The sequence below is a fragment of the Papilio xuthus genome, unplaced genomic scaffold, assembly GCF_000836235.2.
Source record: "Papilio xuthus unplaced genomic scaffold, Pxut_1.1 DF826115.1, whole genome shotgun sequence".
NCBI lineage: Eukaryota > Metazoa > Arthropoda > Insecta > Lepidoptera > Papilionidae > Papilio > Papilio xuthus.
The window spans coordinates 5,091,048-5,111,165 of record NW_013532534.1 but is presented as its reverse complement, the minus strand read 5'-3'; the positions used below and the strand labels follow the sequence as shown (position 1 = coordinate 5,111,165).

The following is a 20,118-nucleotide window of genomic DNA, read 5'->3' as shown; positions in this document are numbered from 1 at the left end:
AGTCTGGACTCTACTCTTCTAACCAAGGACAACACCAAAACTATGAGTTGCTTTGCTTTGATACCAAAATGGCCGATGTCTCAAGCAATGATCGGAAAACAAAACTTGTAAAGTTAAATAAAAACGGAAAAGTTGTAAAAAGACGTTCACGGAACCCAGAAGGTAATATGTGGGTCTATGAAACTACACTTTGTGTCTTATGGTTTTCAGTATGTTTCACTTCATAATCCTTTTTTCTTATTGTTTAGTTCACAGTGTAATATACAATATTTGACTCTTATTACTTTTTTGATATGAAATTGAAGTTTCTGTGTTATGATGAATATTTTTGTAATAATGTAGGCATTTCTGCAGTTAAATTTTCATAAATGAATGAATTTAATGAAAGCTGATACGTAGTCTGCTTATTACTAATATTATACTTATTAATACTTAAATGTGTATTCAATTTTGATAATAAGGAGGGAATGCAAATTAAGGCACGTAACTGTCATACTATTGAACATTTAATCTAGTTATTAATCGTTTCCGTCATCAATTTCAGAATGGCACAAACAAAAACAGAAACGTTTAAGAATTGCAGGCTTAGAATACATAAATGCAAACGGAAAAGTTGTACCGCCAAAAAAACCAGGACCTGATTGCAATTGTAGGCGAAAATGCTATCAAAGGGTCCCTGAAGATGTTCGGCTGAAAACATTCCAAGGTTTCTATTCAATGAAAACGCATGATGAACAAAATGCTTATTTATTTGGTCTAATGAGACAAGTAGATGTCAAAAGAAAAAGAGTTAAAACAAGCAGCCGACGGACTTGTACCTTTGAGTACTTTGTCAGAGTGAAGGGAAGAGAAACACAAGTATGTCAAACAGCTTTCAAAAATATACATGCAATAACTGAGAGAAAAGTAAGAGTGCTTTGTAAAAAAATGGATGATGGTGTAATGTTTCCTAGTGATAATCGAGGTAAAAATAGTCATCGAAGATCTGGGGAAGTGCGACTTCCAAATGGTGTAGTTGAGGAAATCAAGAATCATATTTATTCTATTGTCCATACGCACAGACTAAAAGATTTCATTAGATTAGATAAGATTGCCGGTTTAGAAATCAATATATCTAAAATGTGGAAAGACTATATTAAAACATTTGATCCAGATAATATAACTGCCACTATGCCAAAATCAAAAAGAAATATGGAAATTGCTTTACCAAATGAACAACCACCAGTTCTACACCAACCAGAGACCTTTGCTAATATTGCCCCATATCCAGGGAGTGGTCATCTTGTTAATATAGCTGAAAATTACTTTCAGAATCAATACCAGACAACAGCTTTAACAACAGCATCACAGGCTAATTTTTATCAACCACAAAATAACACTCATGGCATGGGTATCATTGTCCAATCAACCAGCCTAGCAAGACCAGTCCAACCCACTGCCTTTATTGTTGTCCAAACAAAAAGTGAGCCCCAGCCTGACGCTACTTTAGCTATAAGTGACATATCATATAATCAAAATGCAGATGTCATTCAAGAAGTGGTATCCAAACAAGAGAAGAAAGTTAAAAAAGAAAGGAAAAAGGGTCCTCTGGTGAAACAATGGAGGTATTCCAATATATTTCATGATGAAATTAATGGTGCTGCACTTGCTGCAATAAAGACTAGACTTGGTATGTACTATGCTGAAAGCGATGCTGCCAGGAAGAAAGCTAAGCAGGCTCGACCACCAGACATGGTGCAAACCAATCAAATCCCACAGGAACAAGTTAGGCCCACACACACACTCACCTTATATACTTGAAACATAGATTTAACTTGAATGTTGAAACTTCTGCCTTCAATCATGCTAAGATTAGAATTATGGTAAACTTTTACATTTACTATGAACATTAATAATCTTAGTGTATAGTCACTATCTTACAATATAGATTTAAGTTATTTAAACTCATACATAACAATGTAAGAGGGTTATACAAATTTTTTATATTCTTTTTTAGCTTATTGCTGCATATCAGAAAATAATGTTTCATTAAATGTAACTTAGTTATATTTTAAGATGTTAATGTTATGATCATAAATATAGCATCCCAAATCATTATTCTGATATGATGTCCTTAAAGTGGTTTAGTAAATAAAATGCCCCTGAAAGTAGTATTTTCGTGACCGCAAATTAAGATTAGAACATTTCTTTTTAGTAGAAAATAACTTATCTTTCAAAATTATTTTTTATTTAGAAAGGAAACTCATTCTGTGATTATTACTATATTCTCCATTTTAATAGACATATGACCTGTTTGAAAATGCAAAAACAAAAATTGTAGTACTGTACTAACTTATTTATTGTAAAAATTTAATCTTTGAATATTTTTCAAGCCGAAGCTGTGCTTTCAGCAATCATATTTGAAAAAGCTTTAATTCTTTTGACACATCATTTTCACTAAATGCAAAATAAAGTTTTAAGAAAACAAATTGTAACATTGATGTTATTAATGCAATAAATGACAAATAATTATAGAAATTAAATTGTGTAAGAGAACATGCTTTATATAAGTCATTTTAAGATTATATTAATGACATTTATTTTAAACACATTGTTTTATTAAAGTCCTAACATTTAAGCTAAAAAGGCTTCGGTTGTGTTGCGAAAACCATAGCCTCGTCACTGTCAATATTAAATTTACCTCAGTATTTTTGGTAAAGTAAAGAGAAAAACCATGAAGTTTTTAAATTTTTATTTGTAAACTTAAGTTACGCTGACAATACACATACTCCACCAACATCCTTTATCTTCTTCTCTGCTGTCTTTGAGAAGAATTTCGCCTTGACAATGACAGGCTGTTTGGGAAGTTTGCCTTTACCCAGGAGTTTGTAGTAACCCTAAAAATTAATCATTAGATTAAACAAAATAGATTAGGAAAATGGCATGCTTAAAACTAATGACTGCCAAAAGAACTGAACTATGGGAATTTACCTTTAGTATTATTGTGATTGATTATAAAATAGAAAAGTTATATTTCATATTCACCAAATATGATTGAGTAAATGAATGGGAAAAAGCTACTATGAAATAAAAGTAATGTGACCTTTTAGCAGTAGACGGGTGAGTACAATTTTTTTTTTACATTTGGATCTTTTAGATTGATTACCCAAAATTCTAACATGATATGAAATCATAGAACTTGCCACTTAAAAATCTTTTATACAAAAATAAATTTGCCAAGTTAGCTGGATGTGTTCAAAAACTTACAGCCTTGACAATGTTGATGACGGGAACTTTGCCATTGGTAGCATTGGAATATTTAAGTCTGGTCTGCTCTGACACTAGTGTCCAAAGCTTGTCCAAATTCAACACAGGGCAAAACTCCTTGTTCCGCCTCAAGTGATAGTTTCGCATACCAAGCTGGAAATACAAGACATTGGTAATATTAGACAAAATAAAATTTGTGAAGCAACTAACATGTCATATTCTTATTAATGTGGAAAAGTTAGTACAGAATATTTATCACTGAATTACGATTATTTTGCTAAAACCACAAATGGTATATTGTTTACGAACATTGGTAAACTATAAAATACATTAATCTACATACAGAGGAATTAGTAACTTAAAAACTCCTGGACTAATTTCAAACACCCTTTTTATTAAAATCACAGAGTAACAGGCTATATTTATTTTTTCACTAAGATATCCTATTTATATTTCCGCACGGACGAAGTTGGGGGCAAAAGCTATAAAAACATATAGTCTCCTGAAAAATTACTTGGAACAATGTTCAACTTTCAATTATATGGATATTTATGTTGATTGCATGGTATTGATATTTTGTAAATCGTAAATACCTTTCCAAAGTATCCTGGATGGTACTTGTCCATGTTGATTCTGTGGTGATGTTCACCACCGGCATTACCGCGACCTCCAGGATGCTTACGGTGTTTACCTGAAAGTTTAGGGAACAGCATTTAACTTTATGATCGAGATGTAAAGTTTATAGTAGGTAAACCAAATTCTAGGTTATAACTAGGTTGTTATTTGTACGACGCATAACAAGGAAAGTAATATTTACCGATACGACCGTGTCCATGGCTCACATGTCCTCTCAGCTTCCTAGTCTTCTTCTTAGATGTGGCCTGCAGAATAACACAAAATATTATCAAACTAACTTTTGGCACAATTACAGAAATATAAATTTCTTCTTATAGTTTTTCACTTATAACACAATATTAAACTCTAATTTGGAACAGTTATTATATGATTATTCAAGTATAAACAGATAATTTTAAAAATTCTAACACCAACCATATTTTCGGCTTCCGTCAAGACTTTGCAAAAGAAAGAGAAAGATGCTCTTGAGATGTCAATGTCAAATTGAAGTTGAACTTCCAGTAGTGTTGCTAGGTACAAAAACTTATGAGTTTTATTGGTAGTTTTTATTGCTAAAGCCATTTTGATCATAATATGTAGGTATTTTAGACGTCTATACCTATAATTAACTTTAAATTGATAAACAGAAACAATAACTGCAATAGAAAGTCAATTTTACTTGTCTTATCGAAGCAGGAACAGTTTTTTTTTAATCGAAACATGTCGAAAATATACAGAAGTGTATTTTTTAAAAGTAAGTGATTTTTCTTTCTTAGCACGAATAAAAAGAAACATGTATTGATCTACCTAATCTGTCTATTTATTTCTTTCTAAAAGAACAGCTGGTAGTTATTGGGTAAAATGGTGCGTTTATTGATTTTGACACCATTTAATAATCTGTAATCTATGTCACTTCAGGTTTTATTTTTGCTCGGATCAAATATCATTAATCTGTGCTCAGTACGTTTCCAGAAAATGGTCGGATTGTGTGTCGATGTCTGACACGTACTTCGCAAAAAATCGTAAATAATCTCAATAAAGTTTATCATGCTGTAGTGACTGATTTCTAATTATCAATAACACAAAACCAAAACAGTAAAAATGGAGTTTCGCGAAACATTATTAGCTGCCCAACGAAATCAACAACAGAAGTCATCTGTAAGTTTTGCTACACTTATTCTTATTTCGCGATAATTCTTCTGTTAACATTTATACATACTACGTTTTAAATTAGCATGGCTGTAATATTGAATCCAAAGTACTTAAATATAAACTCAATTTTATGATTTAGCAAAGACCTAGAATTTATACATTCATTGTTGACTGCAGTTTACATCTGTTTTTTTCTAAAAAAATCCTCATTATGACATTACAGGAAAGTTATTATTACAAAGCACGGTTTGATCCTCCTAAAAAGGAACAAAAGGTAAAAGATAAACTTTCAGCAAACATACAAAAGTTTCTGGCAAAAAAAGAAGAGGAAGAGAAACAAAAACAGTTGGAGGCTCAAAGGAAGCGCGAGGAGCTGATTGCTATGCGTGATCCAAAAGCATTACGGAAGATTCAAAAGACTCTTAAAGTAATTAAGTCTGCCAATAAGTCTGTATTAGAAGATGCAGTTGATAGAAATGATACTGCTGTCACTCGGGATGGACCTGAGCAACCTGATCAAGATGATTATGGTTATGTGTCTCAGGAGGCGACTGCTCTATATGAGAAAATGATGGAGAAATACAGTAAAATACCTGATGAACCAAAATTTTCTACAAAAAGTAAGTTATAAATGATTTTTAACTATAAATTTACTTTCTATTGAACATAATTATTTAAGTTTGGTATACCTAGTTTTTACTCGGTTTGTTATATTTGCGTACTTCAATTTGTAAATTAGTTCAAGGTGATCAATACTTCTTTTTTTTCCAGTGAATTCAGTAAGCAAAGATCTCAATGGCACAAGGGAAAGAGTCAAAAATGCTTTGCAACATGAAGATGAGCCAGTGCCACATAAAAGGAGGCGCAGGGGTGATAATGGTGATTAGTACTTATTTCAATTGCGCTGTCAAAGCAATATATTTTGTGAACAAACTTTTCATAATTGTATTATACAAAACAACATTTTTATAATACATAAAACTGCAACTATTTACTCTTATTGGTGCAAAATGTCTACTGATTTCATTATCACTCACAAGTACATAGTTAGTAATAGTGATAGTGTTATAAAAACATAGCAGACTTAAGCCATATAAAAAAGAAGTCTCCTTATTCATTATCATTTGTGCATCTTCTTTCAAAACAATACTGTTCATAATTTTAGAAAATTAAGATAGCCACTCATTAACCACCTTATACTTTAAAAATGCATTTGTTTTTTTTTTAGATAAAGAACTAAGTCCGCCACCAAAATACGAACCAGAAAAGAAAAAAGATGACAAAACGGACAAGCCAAAAATAAGAAAACCAGCCCCTCCACCAATGGACTTCAATCAACTACTCAAACTTGCTGAGAAGAAGAAAAGTGAACCAATAGATGTAATTGCAAAAAAACAAACAGCTGAGCCGGAACCTGACCGCTTAATGACTAAGAAGCAGAAGAAAGATTATGAAGATGAAATGGCTCGACGTCAGCGTCGGCAGGAGCGGATTGAAGCAGAGAAAGGAGCGACGCGGAAAGGTATTGTAATAAATCCTTAACTTGGACTCAGTAGTTGAAAGTTACATTTCCACCATTCCTTGACTAGTCAACTATTCAAACAATGTCAGACCTTATTGTCTGAACTGCCACTGCCACATCAAAGGCATAGATTCTTTACTTAAGGATATTCATACCAGTCCCTTAGACTATGTGTCTTGTAATATGTTGCAATATTATTTCATATTTTGGTTTTTATGGTACATGTCATTGGTATGTTACAGTTATATTATTGTTTTATTAACAATATATGTATATATTCTATTTTCCTTATGCCTCTATGACCCTTGAATTGTAATTCCTATTGTCAAGGGAAGTGTCTTGCATGTTCATATAGGCTTAGTGATTTACAAATTTTACCATTCATAATAACACTATGTCAGAGTCCAAATTTGTTTCATTTGTTTTTTCTAATCTATCTTTTGGTTTTCTTTTTCAGCCCCAAGAGATGAGAAGCCTGTGGAAAGAGAAAAGAAATTGGATCCCAGTGGTATCGGCCGTATACCAAAGCTTAGTGACAAAAACTCTGCTAATCATAAAAATGAAAACTCAAAACCATTTGTAAAAGAAAAAGAACGAGGTCCAAGTGACAAGGAAAAGGCTGAAAGACTTCAACGGGAGAAAGAAAGAGCTAGATTAGAAAAACATAAAGCAGAAAGAGAAAAAGAGAGACTAGATAGGGAAAGATTAGAAAAATTAAAAGCTGAGAGAGAGAAAATAGATAGGGATATTGAGCGACTCAATAGAGATAGGGACAGATTAGAAAAAACTAAATCGAAACTGGAAAGCAAAAGTTCAACTGAAAGGTTGAGCAAGCCTGTGAATAGTTCAGTGGATAGATCGAAGTTAAATGCTAGAGAGCAACCGCCTAAGCAAGAAGTGAAGAAAAGTATAGATTTAAAGAGCCAAAACACATATCGGATAGATAAAAATCAAACAGAGAAGAAGATTTCAATTCCAAGTAAAAGTGGTGATACAAGACAGAGCAACGGTTACGGCCCACAAGGAAAACCTGCGCTTAAGACAAATAAAGAGATGCCACAACGGAACGATAGGGATAAAGTTTTACAAGCTAAACAAAAGATGCTCAGTAATGTACCAAGCAAAAGTAATGGGCACGTAAGGCCCGATGGTGCCAAACGCTTGCCAGAGACTGGCAGAGAAATGCCGGTTAAAAGGCCAGAGGATAAGAAACCAGTGCCAAATTCAAAATCGTCTGCGGGACCGAGTAAGCCAAGTATTGGGAACAGTTTTGACTTTGATAAACATGTTAATTCCATTGGTAAAAACGGCGGGCGACAGTTCCCGCCCGGCGACGTCCGGAGAAAACCTCGCCCTGATGATTTAAAACGAAAGAAACGTAAGTTTTTGCATACCTCCAGATGTAAGTTCATGTTGGTTTTATTACAAAAGTAGAAATTATATTCAATGGACGTATTATTTCAGGTCGTACGGTGGACTCGGAATCGGACTACGACTCAGAAATGGATGATTTTATCGATGATGGAGACGAGAACATAGATTATTCTACGCACATCAAGGAGATATTTGGTTACGACAAATCTAAGTATGTTGTTCCATACAAACTAGAGTTTTGCTCTGGGTTGCATTTTATATTAAAGATCTTGTTTTTACCATTTTTATGACTGTTCTTAATTTTATAATTTTTTCTCATACCAGGTACCGATACATGGACGACGACGATGATCCAATGATGGAATCTAGTTTTGCCAGACAACAACGTGAAGAGTACATTAGTAAGAAAATTGGTAAGTACTGAAATTCATAAAAATGACAAACACGAATTCAGATTCAGAGTCAATGCGCACAGTCTGCAATTTTTTTTTATTTTAGTCCTTTATCTTTCTGGTAATACTGCACTACCATAGACTTTTGTACCATAGGCAATTACAGACTAAAATATTGTAAGAAAAAAAAAATTACGAATTCGTTTTAAAAAAATAATGTTAAATGGTATTTCTTAAATAGCATTTTTTATAATATTTTTCATCCAGGTATCATGGAAGATTTGGAGGACATGCGTATGGAAGCAATGGAGAAAAAGAAATCGAAGAAGAGACGAATTAGTGACGACTGAACGTAACTAAAATATGCATGAACCGGACCAAGATTGTAATAATAATTTGCTTATGTATTGTAAAGTCGTACATAGTGAAACTGCCCGCGAGTGAATGGTCGAAGCCAAAATGTGATTTTATTGTATGAATAAGAGTTTATTACATAATTATATATACGCTGACTTAACACAACTTAACTGTACAGATAACTATTTTGTTAATTTAAGGGTATCTTGGTTAAATATAAGATGCAGGCCATACATATAGAACCTATAGATGAAGTCGATTTTCGAAATAACATTTTGTTTTGTAAATATAAACACAGATAATTTATCTCAACAAAAGGCTTCCGAAACTCTAGAAGCAATTTCCCCTCACTTTAGTGTTCCAGATTAGGAATCTATAGGTTATATGTGTATGCATTCAGCCTTTTGTTTAACTACTGTCGGGGATTTTGTACTTTAATGTTGTAATTTTCTCCTTTCTAAAGCAATAGATTAAGGATGATTATTTCATTGCATTGTATGATAGTGAACTGTGAATTAAAAACACAGTGTGTATCATAATATAGATATGTTAATATTCAATTTTCTATCTGTATAGGAATAATTTTCCAAACAATTTGATGTAATGTTTGATGCTAAACCGATAACAAAAACTCACTTTATCAATTTAATATAATATAGTACATATAAATAATAAACAACAGATACATAATTTAACTCTTAAATAGCCACTATATTATTGCACAAGACAAGGGATTTCTGGTAAAATAGTCATTGGTTTATCAACTATCTAAAACAAATTTTGTCTTTATTGTTTTTAGATTTTAAATTTTGTAAGATTATCTCCTGACATGTTTTTGGATCTTAATGATTGTAAAAGTAAATTATTACGCTCGCCACGACTATGGTAAAAAAATTGAATGGGCGCTTTTTTATATTTTGCAATTGTTTCTTTAATTATTTTGCTATTTGGAATGTATTGTATTTGTGTGCTTCAAAATATATTACAAATGTTTGTTATATTGTCCTTGTTAAAATTTTATCAGTTTTAAATGGCATGAAATGAAATGAAAAAAAAATGTTATAAAATATACATACCTTCAAAACGCATTTATGATATTTTATTGCTATTAACGGTTATGATTATGGAACAGTTGGTTTAAAATAATCACTGATTAACATATTTAATTTTGGGAATTTCAAACCTTATACCTGACTTCTAATCCTCATTTACTTAACTTCAATAATGAAAGCAAATAAGTTTAGTCCCACTTTTCTAGCTTCTACATCATTTGGTCGAAGAAGAACATTGACACCGTTAATTGCGACGATTTTAGGTTCCAGTTTCCTCCACTTTGCAGATATTATGTTCGTCGAACGCCTCACCAGATTTTTTATTCTTCTAGCTCAGCAACTTGCCGAAGACCGGACCAGACCGGACGAAAAACTTTTTAAAAATTTCAACGAAAAAAAAATTAAAGAAAATTAAAATTTGGCATGAAGTAATGGCAACACCTAATACATTCAGTCAATGTCTCCAAATGTCACAAATATTTCAATTTCAAATTTCAATTCTGTTTTCAAGGACAAGGCTATATTGATAGTAATTCGTGTTCTTATAAATTACAATCAATTACATTCATATTGGAATCTGAGTGAAAGCCCCGTCTGTATACAAAAATTTTAATTCCTCTTATCATTAAAAGATAACGTTTCAGTGTTTTAAATTTTGTTGTTAAATAATCGTCATTGAGGTACGAATTTTAATATTGTGTGATTAATAATTTGTTTTTATTTATTTTTGCATATTTTATATTAACATGTTAATTTAATCAGTATAAAGTAGAATCTGTTTAATTTTGTCTTATAGCCATGTCAAGTCAAAATAATGAGACTGACTTATTGAAAAGTATTGACGATGTACCTGAGTTGAATAAAGAGAATGTTCATATTCCGAACAAGGAAGAATTGTTGCATAAACTGAACAAAATGATTAAGGATGGCCACAGCAAGCTACAGATCGTGACTGACTTTGATCACACTTTAACCAGACACACAATGGATAATGGCAAATCTGTGTTAACTAGTTTTGGTAAACAATTCTTATAAACCTAATTTAATATAAATAATTACAAATTTATCTTACTACAGTGAAATATTATGGATTCTAACGTTTTAATTTTTCTTTGAGTAATGCTATCCTTAAAATAGTAATTTCTTAGTGTTAGTGTTACTTGTGATCCCACAAATGTTACAAAATATTAGCTGTGTAATTTTAGATATTTTTATACTGTATGTTATATTTTTCTACTTCCAGGCATGTTCCGGGAATGTCCATCAATTCCTCAGGACTATAAGGATGAGGAGATTAGGCTGGCCTCAATATATAAGCCGATAGAAGTGGACCCAGTTATGAGCATTGAGGAGAAAACAAAGCACATGATTGACTGGTATCAGGCAGCGCACAAACTATTGCAGTAAGTATACTTATGTTAGCAGTGGTCACTTCACTATTTTAGGAATTTCTCATGGCCACTTGTTCCTTTCCCATCTTCTTGCATTTAAAAATATATATTTTATTGTTTAAAGTAGTTGCTAAGTCTTAAATTAAACTGATTTCATCATTTGCAGAGGAATGAAATTTCCCAAGCAGGAGTTAATGGATATTGGGTACAAAATGGTGGAATGTTTTAGGTAAGTTATAAAGTAAATAAAAGTCAGAACTAAGTAAAAAACTTTTTCTCATACAACAGTTTATTGCCCAACTCGTAATGTGGCAACACAATGCAATATTGTTTCTCATTGTTGTAATGAATATTGCTAACAACAAGATAGTATTGTTGTAACTAAGGAAATATAAAAACAGATAATGTCTGTTAAAATTGTCTGAAATAGAAATCAAAGTTATTTGTCAACCTTTCTGGTTTAGCTTTTAATAAGCAAATTGAAGATAATTATTTAAGAATTAGCTATTTACCTTTATTGGCTATTTACTTTCATAAAATAAAATGGGTATTTTAATTTAAACTTGAGGTCTATTATATGTACTAATGTTTTATTGTGTTATTAGGATTATATTTTGCGCCGTCGTGTCTGTTTTGTTTATAAAGACATGTACATAAAATTAAACACATCTTAGATCATATTTTGTACAAGTAAATGATTTTTCTCTGATGTAAAATTGCAATAAAAAATATTGTGGTCTAAACATTTTTTGAGATACTCGACATTTTTTGACATGTGTGTTCAGGAGGGGCGTGCAGGAGCTGATCCTGTGGAGCCAGCGGCAGCAGGTACCAGTGCTGGTATTCTCTGCAGGCCTCGGAGAGTCAGTGCTTGCCGCACTCAAGGCTGCAGATTTTCTGTTGCCACATGTTAAGGTAAAGATCTCTTTTTTTTAATACTTTAAATGTTCACGACAAGTCTCATTTTGTAATTATAAGATATTTTTAAATTAAATGTGAATTTTTAAGGTCCGTAAATAATATTTATGAAAATTCCTTGGTGAAATCTGTATCTGGGAAATTTTACAAGTCATTCAGACAGACATTCTTATTTGAATCATTGCCAACTGTAGCATTCGTTACGTTATATTTGGTTCGTTCACGTACCGACACGTGTTGCCGGCCCAAAGATCTGACATCGACTGACGACCCATCTCTCTGGCATGTACTTATGGCGTGTACGCTCGAGACAAACAACACTACGTTTATGCATACACTACACCAACTATTTAAATAATGAATTCTGCATATATCGCAAGAGAATGAATACAAATTGTTAAATAAATTCTTAGGTGATATCAAATTTCCTGGCAATGGACGAGTCTGATACAATAGTGGGTATCAAGGGTGAGGTTATCCACACATACAACAAGAACGAGGCGGCGATCAAAGACACGGAGTATTTCTCTCTGGTGCGAACAAGACACAACGTTCTACTGATGGGAGACAACATCGGCGATGCCGGCATGGCGGAGGGCATGGACCACTGCGACGTCGTCCTAAAGATCGGCTTCCTCGGCCGCAACGCTCGTCCCAACTTGCAGAACTACCTCAACAAGTTTGATATTGTGTTGGTGGACGAGCCCACCATGGATGTACCTAATGCTATACTAAAACGTTTGTTGTGATTTAAGACTAATTTTAGTTAATTTGTTTTTATTTAATAATTCTCGTATGCATTGCGAATGCATCTGATGAGATATCGATTTTGTTGACAGCATAAAGTGGAAATATTTCCATGCATTATGAAGGTCTGTTGAATTACTTTGTATATCAAATGTGCTTTATATATGCATCTTTTTTTATTCGTGAAACTATTTTATTAGTAATTTTTACTATACACCAACAATGGTATTATACTAAAATGTCTTGAGTCTGAATCATAAATTACAGTTTGTGGAATAAGAAAAAGTTTGGTAAAAATATAAAACAAACAAACTAACATTTTTTGCGAATGGATTTTTTATAACATAAATATTAAGAATTTAAATTTATTTGTACCATTTGTATGATTGTTGATTTAAAATTTGGCTTTTATTTGGCTTAAAATTATTTTAAACCTTACTCTAAGTACAGGTTTAAAGATAAAATTCGAAAGGTGCTTTTGATTTATGAAACTTGTTATTATTTTTATTTGTTTTTTAAATCTATTGCGGTTGTTTATAATTCTATCTTATGTTTATAAAACAAAACGGGTCAAGGCAATTTGCCTCATTACGTAAATATCGATGAAACGATCGAGTGCAGGGGATTGCGAAAATAAATAAAACAATTTTAATGAAATTAAATATTTTGTTATTATTATAAAACAACACGTACGGACAAATTGTATTTTCTAGTCATTGCGATGCACTAACCCCCCCTCCCCCTACCCCCTCCTCCACACACACGCAACATTCACTTTCATTACTATCACAACATAAATGCAGTTTCGTCGTTTTATAAAATGTTTGTAATGATTAATTATTTGATTATAAATTTTTTATATAATAATTCCAATGACAAAGCAATTGTTAAATGTTAAATTAAATAAAATAAAATTGAAGACTTTCCAAAGCATTTCCTATAACTTGGATTTCGGTGGTCATTACCTAAGCGTTATATATTAGACATCAATAAAATAATGTTGGTAACCCTGACACATAGACAACAAGTTGCTACAACAAACTCATTGTGACCGTGAAATTCCACTGCTCTAGTACTTGTATTAAAATTTACTCTTGTTACTGTTTTTCTCAAAGAATATATAAAGGCGTCGCCACCTGAAGATCTAGGTCTGGGTGGAATTTTTATATCTGTTTTACATTTTTCAATTCTCTAGACGAGGCGGGGCAACAGCCCCTCCCTAACACCCCCTGGAGACGCCCATTTTGATACAAGTGCTACGACAGTGGAAATCCACGTTTATGGAAGATCTCGGACACGCAATAACTTATCAACGACAATAGAAACTCTGCAAAGTACTACAAACTCTTTCGATGACAAAAGACTAGGCACAATTTTCAATACTGCTCAATAAGGTCACCGGCAAATATCTTGAAAAAAATTAATTTAGTATATTTATAAAGGCTAAGTACCTCGCAATTTGTTTTTTTTTAGTTGTCAAGTTATTTGCCGGTTTACATTCATACCAACGATACTGTAACAAGCTTAAATAAATTATCATGAAATATTTTCTAGATATGTCTAATTTTCAAAAAAAAAACGTATACAGAAACAAGCACGAACGGTCGCCGAGTGAAAAATTCTTTTTAAGTATTTTTTTTTCACTTGACGGTCGCGATTATATTCAATACTTAGATATATCTACGATGTTTTCTAAAAATTTTTTTCCTGAGTAAAAATCAGTTGAATCCTTAATTATGAAGATTTTCAAACACCAATAACAATTCCACCAATATTATACGTTCCTTCGCATTCTGTCCGTTGTCAAGATTGTACACATTCACAAAAAAAAAAACAACTAAACGACCAAATTATATGGCAAGAAAATATAAACAAAATTATTAATTACAAATATAAGAAACACAAATAAAATCCAGCGTTGCAATCGTAACTGAATGACTGGAAAATACATATTTTTCATCACAATACCCTAATTCAGTTTAACAGAACAAATTAGAAGCTCTAAAATAAACAACAGTCTTAGTACATACAAGTTATTTACACAAAGATTTATTTTAAATATAAAAAATATCCTACTATACATGTAACAATCGCCCATGTAGAAATATATAATTTGTCACTATGTACAACAACTAGAAATAGTATTAAAAATAGTAATTTGTTTAGGAATCATCTAGTCACGAAAGGCAGTGCTAGGCAAGAAATACACTACGCGGCGACACGAGCGGCCGCCGCGTGGACAAGGCACTTTGTTTATACTGTTACATTTTTTTACTTTTAAATAAATATGCTTTATGAATACGTGTTTTATTTCAATTGATATCAAAATATATTAAACAGATATGAAAAGGTTAACAAAAATATTAGAATATATGTTAATAGTACATGAGGATTCGAAGTTTAAATGATGCTGATCTTATTTAGTTAGATGTCGTAAAATGAGGTAAATATTTAGTGTATTTCTTGCCCCTGAGACAGCAATGAAACCTGAAATCGTCCAGTCTCCGGCAAGGCAGCGGGCTCGATTACCAAACGAAATACGTGGAGACGATTCACTCCACAATATATAAAAATACTTGTTTTATATCACCGATCACTGTTGCGCTATCACTCCAAATCACAATGAACACCAATAGTTACACTTCTAGTGTAGACAAATATTTCTACGTTTTGTCCCTTGCAGAATGGCGTATGTTTAGTATCGTTAAATAAATTAGTTCCGCAATATTAAGACAGTATCACATCGCCGTAAGTCCATCGACCATCCGACAAGGAACATAACGCAGACAAACCCTGATTGCATGGGGCAAGCGAACTTCTCTAAACTTCCAACTCTCGATTTCTCTTTCCCACAAGAAGCGGAACATAAGTACAATAATTGCATAGTACAGTGCCGGCGAGCCGCGGTGGCTCCGAAGCGTTGACAATACTGAACCAAATAGAATACTATGTTCGCAGCGAACACTATCGGCAGAGAACAGATCTTGGAAGAGCGCGGGCCGGAGCTGGCGCGCGCTAGGTACACACAGTACAGACTAGAAAAGTTAACTTAAACGTGTAAATCCTCGTGTCGTTCAACCGGCGAGCACGTCTTCAGCTCGCCACAAATTAAATTAATACAAACATTAGTCGTCTGCCCGGTCACGACTGACGCATTGGTCCCGCTTTATTGGTACAAAAGCACAATATATTACTCTATAATTATATTACAAATAGTTCTAATGACAGATCACAGCCTGGGTTCAAATTAAATAAAAGGAGGCGACGTCACGTGATGGCCGCCACGTCCGAGTTCGTCTTCTGCAGACCGTCCTCGTCCGTCGACCTGCACACGGAAAATAAACGAATACATTACAACTGTGTATGTAATGTTGTATCTACATCAATATACCAAAATTGTTATATTAGGAGTTTGATATATGTATGTATGGTGAATGTATGACGCGTACCTGTAGACGTGCGCGGAGGCGCTGGTGGTGTGGTAGGTGGCGGCGTAGGGCAATCTGCGCGGGCGCCGCCGGCGTGCCAACACGGCTCGCCGCAGCGCGCCCGGCCGCACCGAGTTGCGCACCGCGTGCCACGCCAGTCTGTAAACAACATAACATCTATATATTTGCCTTATTAACAGTATAGTATCACTACCAATGTGGGGATAACCGAATGTACATGTACGTGAATCTCGCATTTTTTTTATATCATAAGGTGGCAAACGAGCGAGCGGCTACCTGAAATCGCTGAAATAGCGAAGTGACCGTTGCCCATAGACATACGCAATTGTATATGCGTTGCCTACCTTTAATCGACGGAGGAGAGGATGCAGAGAAAGAAAATATTTTCCCTTCCATGCATCCTCTCTTCCGGAAAGTCCACTTCCACTTCCCATCCTTTCCTTATGAGAAAAAGGGTGGGAAGGGAAAAAGGACTAAATTAGGCCTCCGGGACGCACAACTAATTTATATCGCTGTTAAAGTTGTGTTTATATGTGTGTGACAGAAAGATGGACAGAGAGAGATATACGTTATATTTGTGTGTGAGAGAGAGACAGCGTACCTGGGTGCGAGCGCGGCGACGGTGGTGAGCACGAGCAGCAGCCAGTACATGGGGTCGGCGAGGGCGTGGTGCATGACGCGGTAGGTGGAGGGCAGGTTGAAGCAGGACACGCACACCGACTGGTACATCAGCGTCAGCACGAAGAACGATATCAGCGAGCCCGACAGCGCCACCACGTGGATCACAGTCTGACAACGCATACATCAAACGTATTAGCTCACAGTTTCATATGTTATGTACAATCAGGGAATTTGGCAGTATTCCACCTTACAAGATACAGTCGTTTGAGTGTTTCTTGCACATTGGTATGTCGACGCGGAACAAATTGAACGCAGCTTTTAAATGTGTCTGTGCCAAATCAGGTCGATCAGTTTTAGAAGACTAATTGTTTTTTTATTATTAGCATCTAATTGTTAATTTCTAAGGCATACGGTTATTTGTTAGAAACGAAGTTAATCTTGTTAAGTGGAACATTACATATTTCCCCGATTGTTCAAGCAATAGTCTTAACACGTATTTCTTATAAGAAATATTGCTCATTATCAACTCATCGTTATTGTTTGAATTTGTGGAAGAAGTACCCGTGTATCGTTATCTATAGATAGAGTACCGTAGTGCTCTCAATCAGTGTAGTGCTCACACGGTGCAGTACACACACCAAAACTCTATCACTTACAAGTTTCATATCGAAACGCTGCATGCAATGCAATAAACACATAAGTTGGATGACTCTTTAAAATCTTACATTTTACTTTTCTCCTTTTCTAACCTTAAAAAGTTGAACAAAATTTTCCATCAATAGGTTCATCGATACCAGTGAAATAGTCTAGCGAGGAAAAAATAAGTTTGTGACTATTTTGCGCCATGAATAGAGTACTAACCCAGCTCCTGGTCTCGATGGCGACGTAGACGAGCATGACGAGCAGACAGCAGGTCATGTTGACGAGGCCGAAGAGCCAGATGTCGACGTCGGTGTCCCAGTAGGCGCTGGCGGCGCTGAAGAATATCACCACACTGATGTAGACGGACTCTGCCAGCACGGCCCAGTAGGAGTGCGCGCGGTACGCCAGCCCGCGCCGCGCCGCCCCGTACAGGCCCGGCCGCTCCGCCAGCAGCGCAGCCGGCGCTGACCGGTCGTATGCACCTACACAAATTATTATTTTACCTTATACCAGGTTTCTGACATTGGTAGATGGGCGCTTATAACTTCTAAGGGTTACCAGTGAGCAAAAATTTTCTTATTACTACCTAAATATGTGTACCGTCCATATGGTAACTTACACCAACTGATGACCAGAGTGTTGTCTCTTGTAGCAATTTTTTACTATTTTTTTATTTACAGATAAATAAATACATCACAGATTAGCAAATGATGATAAATAAATAAAATAAAAATGATTCTTTAGTGTTTAATTTTTACCTATGACTATTGGGGGGAAGGCGGTGAACATGAGGTTGTAGGCCATGAGATGGAGCTGGTCGATCATCACCATAGAGGAGAAGCCGCAGTAGAACTGGTACCAGAACACCAGGAACACGAACGTCTGACCAACACGCAAATAAAGAAAACAAGGTAAATAACGGACAAAAGTTCACACAAAGAATTCATCAATTAAAAAATAAATTATTCAGATATATTACACAAAGTCACGTGATCTAATTTGTTATATACAGGGAGCCAATCTTTATCTTCAAATCTACATTACTGTATAGCTTATCTCTCCACTTCATTAAACTTTTGTTATTTGTCATTAAAATGACGTTAAACTCACGGCATTCTTAAGGAAGAAGTATAGAATCATGCGCGCAAGACGGTCGTAGCACCAATGTCCGTGCACCAGCAGCAGCCGCTCCAGGAACTTGAACCGCGACAGCGCGAAGTCTGACGCCATCACCGCCTGCCGCCCCTCCTGACCTGACAGACCTGACACACAATGCACGGTAAATAAAACTATATAAACAGGCTTAATAATATGAGACGACATACAGGAGAATATGTAGGGTAGTGGGATAAAACATAACTTACCAATTCCAACATCGGCGGTCTGAATCATAGAGACGTCGTTGGCGCCATCACCGATCGCCAGCGTCGTCACACCCAGCTCCTCCTTCACCGCCTGGAACAAATACAATATTTTATGTTTACTAAGAAAAGGTATGGGTTAAGGGTTGTCGCTAATTTACTTTTTAAACCGAAAGAATACTATAACATGTTTTGGTCCTTCGAGTCTGGAATAAATTTATTGAATTTGCCGATACAATTGCTTCAAGGCGCATGTCACGTGTTTATTCATTATTCAGGTGTTAGGGTAGGGCAAAGTAGGGCGACTGCTCAGGGCGCCGGGCGTAAGGAGGTGTCAAAGACGGATCGCTCAGGGCGCTGGAAATGTTAAAACCGGCCCAGAAAATATTTAAGTGAAGCAAGGAAGATTTAAAGCGCCGCTTCTAAAGTGTGAATACCTTGACGATGTACGCCTTCTGCAGCGGCGTGGCGCGGCAGCAGAGCACGGCGGAGCAGCGCTTGGCGAGCGAGAGAAAGGGCGCCACGAGGCCGGAGCGCCGGTCCAGGATGTAGGTGAGCGTGCGCCCGTCCACCACCAGCGCGCGTCCGCCGCCGCCCTCCGCCAGACCGCCCTCCAGGTAGCTCTTGATCGTCGACTCCGCGTGCTCCTGCAACATTGTTACATTCTCAAATATATGTTGCTAGTCTGTCACCTGCGAATCTATCTGTTCTCCTAGACTATGTTGTACATACATGACTAATTTCAGCAAGATCCGTTTCAAAGATAACTTCTAACAAACATCTATCCATCCAAACATTCGCATTCATAATGTTTGTAAGATGTGCGTGTGTACCTTGTCTCTGGACATGAGATGCAGCAGGCGGTCGGTCTGGGAGAAGAGCGCGGCGGAGTATGCGATGTTGATGGCGGTCTCTGGCTTGTCGCCGGTGAGCACCCAGACGGCGAGGCCGGCGTCCAGCAGCGCGCGCACGGTGCGCGGCACCGCCTCCTGCAGCCGGTCCTCCACACCCGTCGCCCCCACCAGGCTCAGCGCGCTCTCCAGCCGCGCCAGGGACTCGCGGATGCGCTTCTCGCGACCTGCACGCCGCACATCACGTCTCAATAAAATTTTCTCTTAGTTATTTTAATTATCAAAATATATTTGAAAGATAAGACATTACCTTCTCCAATTTCGGAGGCGCGCGCGTGTCCCGCGAGCCACTCCTCCCAGAGCGCGGGCTGCATGGTGCGCTTGGCCATGACGAGCGTGCGCAGGCCGGCGCGCGCGTACTCCGACAG

At 35.7% G+C, this 20,118-nt stretch overlaps 5 protein-coding genes across 7 annotated transcripts; 3 read left to right on the top strand and 2 right to left on the bottom strand.

Moving 5' to 3' along the window:
- Nucleotides 1–12: 12 nt before the first annotated feature.
- On the top strand, nucleotides 13–2,629 carry LOC106123494 (uncharacterized). 3 transcript variants are annotated; one of them, XM_013319865.1, is made up of 3 exons: nucleotides 13–162; nucleotides 545–858; nucleotides 1,312–2,629. In XM_013319865.1, the coding sequence occupies exons 1-3, from the start codon at nucleotides 69–71 to the stop codon at nucleotides 1,798–1,800; spliced, it is 897 nt and encodes a 298-aa protein (XP_013175319.1). In that variant the 5' UTR covers nucleotides 13–68; the 3' UTR covers nucleotides 1,801–2,629. The 3 variants fall into 3 exon arrangements, with proteins under 3 accessions (XP_013175319.1, XP_013175316.1, XP_013175317.1); XM_013319862.1 differs by having other exon boundaries at nucleotides 545–2,629; XM_013319863.1 differs by having other exon boundaries at nucleotides 135–209; nucleotides 545–2,629.
- Nucleotides 2,630–2,716: 87 nt separating this feature from the next.
- RpL27A (ribosomal protein L27A) lies at nucleotides 2,717–4,339 on the bottom strand. The gene is given in 5 exon segments (NM_001312773.1): nucleotides 2,717–2,876; nucleotides 3,247–3,399; nucleotides 3,840–3,937; nucleotides 4,064–4,127; nucleotides 4,297–4,339. Coding segments are annotated over 5 exon segments (447 nt in total). The 5' UTR covers nucleotides 4,300–4,339; the 3' UTR covers nucleotides 2,717–2,747.
- Nucleotides 4,340–4,803: 464 nt separating this feature from the next.
- On the top strand, nucleotides 4,804–9,687 carry LOC106123528 (protein SPT2 homolog). Its single transcript, XM_013319920.1, has 8 exons — nucleotides 4,804–5,019; nucleotides 5,237–5,633; nucleotides 5,785–5,892; nucleotides 6,242–6,535; nucleotides 6,993–7,913; nucleotides 8,000–8,120; nucleotides 8,234–8,322; nucleotides 8,569–9,687. The coding sequence occupies exons 1-8, from the start codon at nucleotides 4,963–4,965 to the stop codon at nucleotides 8,649–8,651; spliced, it is 2,070 nt and encodes a 689-aa protein (XP_013175374.1). The 5' UTR covers nucleotides 4,804–4,962; the 3' UTR covers nucleotides 8,652–9,687.
- A 500-nt stretch (nucleotides 9,688–10,187) lies between these two features.
- On the top strand, nucleotides 10,188–13,113 carry cN-IIIB (cytosolic 5'-nucleotidase IIIB). The gene is made up of 6 exons (XM_013319538.1): nucleotides 10,188–10,390; nucleotides 10,507–10,728; nucleotides 10,954–11,113; nucleotides 11,268–11,330; nucleotides 11,887–12,016; nucleotides 12,433–13,113. Exons 2-6 carry the CDS (start codon nucleotides 10,509–10,511, stop codon nucleotides 12,766–12,768), a joined length of 909 nt encoding a protein of 302 aa, XP_013174992.1. The 5' UTR covers nucleotides 10,188–10,390; nucleotides 10,507–10,508; the 3' UTR covers nucleotides 12,769–13,113.
- A 47-nt stretch (nucleotides 13,114–13,160) lies between these two features.
- On the bottom strand, nucleotides 13,161–20,100 carry LOC106123449 (probable phospholipid-transporting ATPase VD). The gene is made up of 10 exons (XM_013319784.1): nucleotides 20,001–20,100; nucleotides 19,673–19,917; nucleotides 19,277–19,486; nucleotides 18,843–18,933; nucleotides 18,589–18,740; nucleotides 18,237–18,360; nucleotides 17,698–17,960; nucleotides 16,817–17,004; nucleotides 16,216–16,353; nucleotides 13,161–16,091 (listed from the first exon to the last, which is right to left on the bottom strand). The coding sequence occupies exons 1-10, from the start codon at nucleotides 20,077–20,079 to the stop codon at nucleotides 16,034–16,036; spliced, it is 1,548 nt and encodes a 515-aa protein (XP_013175238.1). The 5' UTR covers nucleotides 20,080–20,100; the 3' UTR covers nucleotides 13,161–16,033.
- Nucleotides 20,101–20,118: the final 18 nt, after the last annotated feature.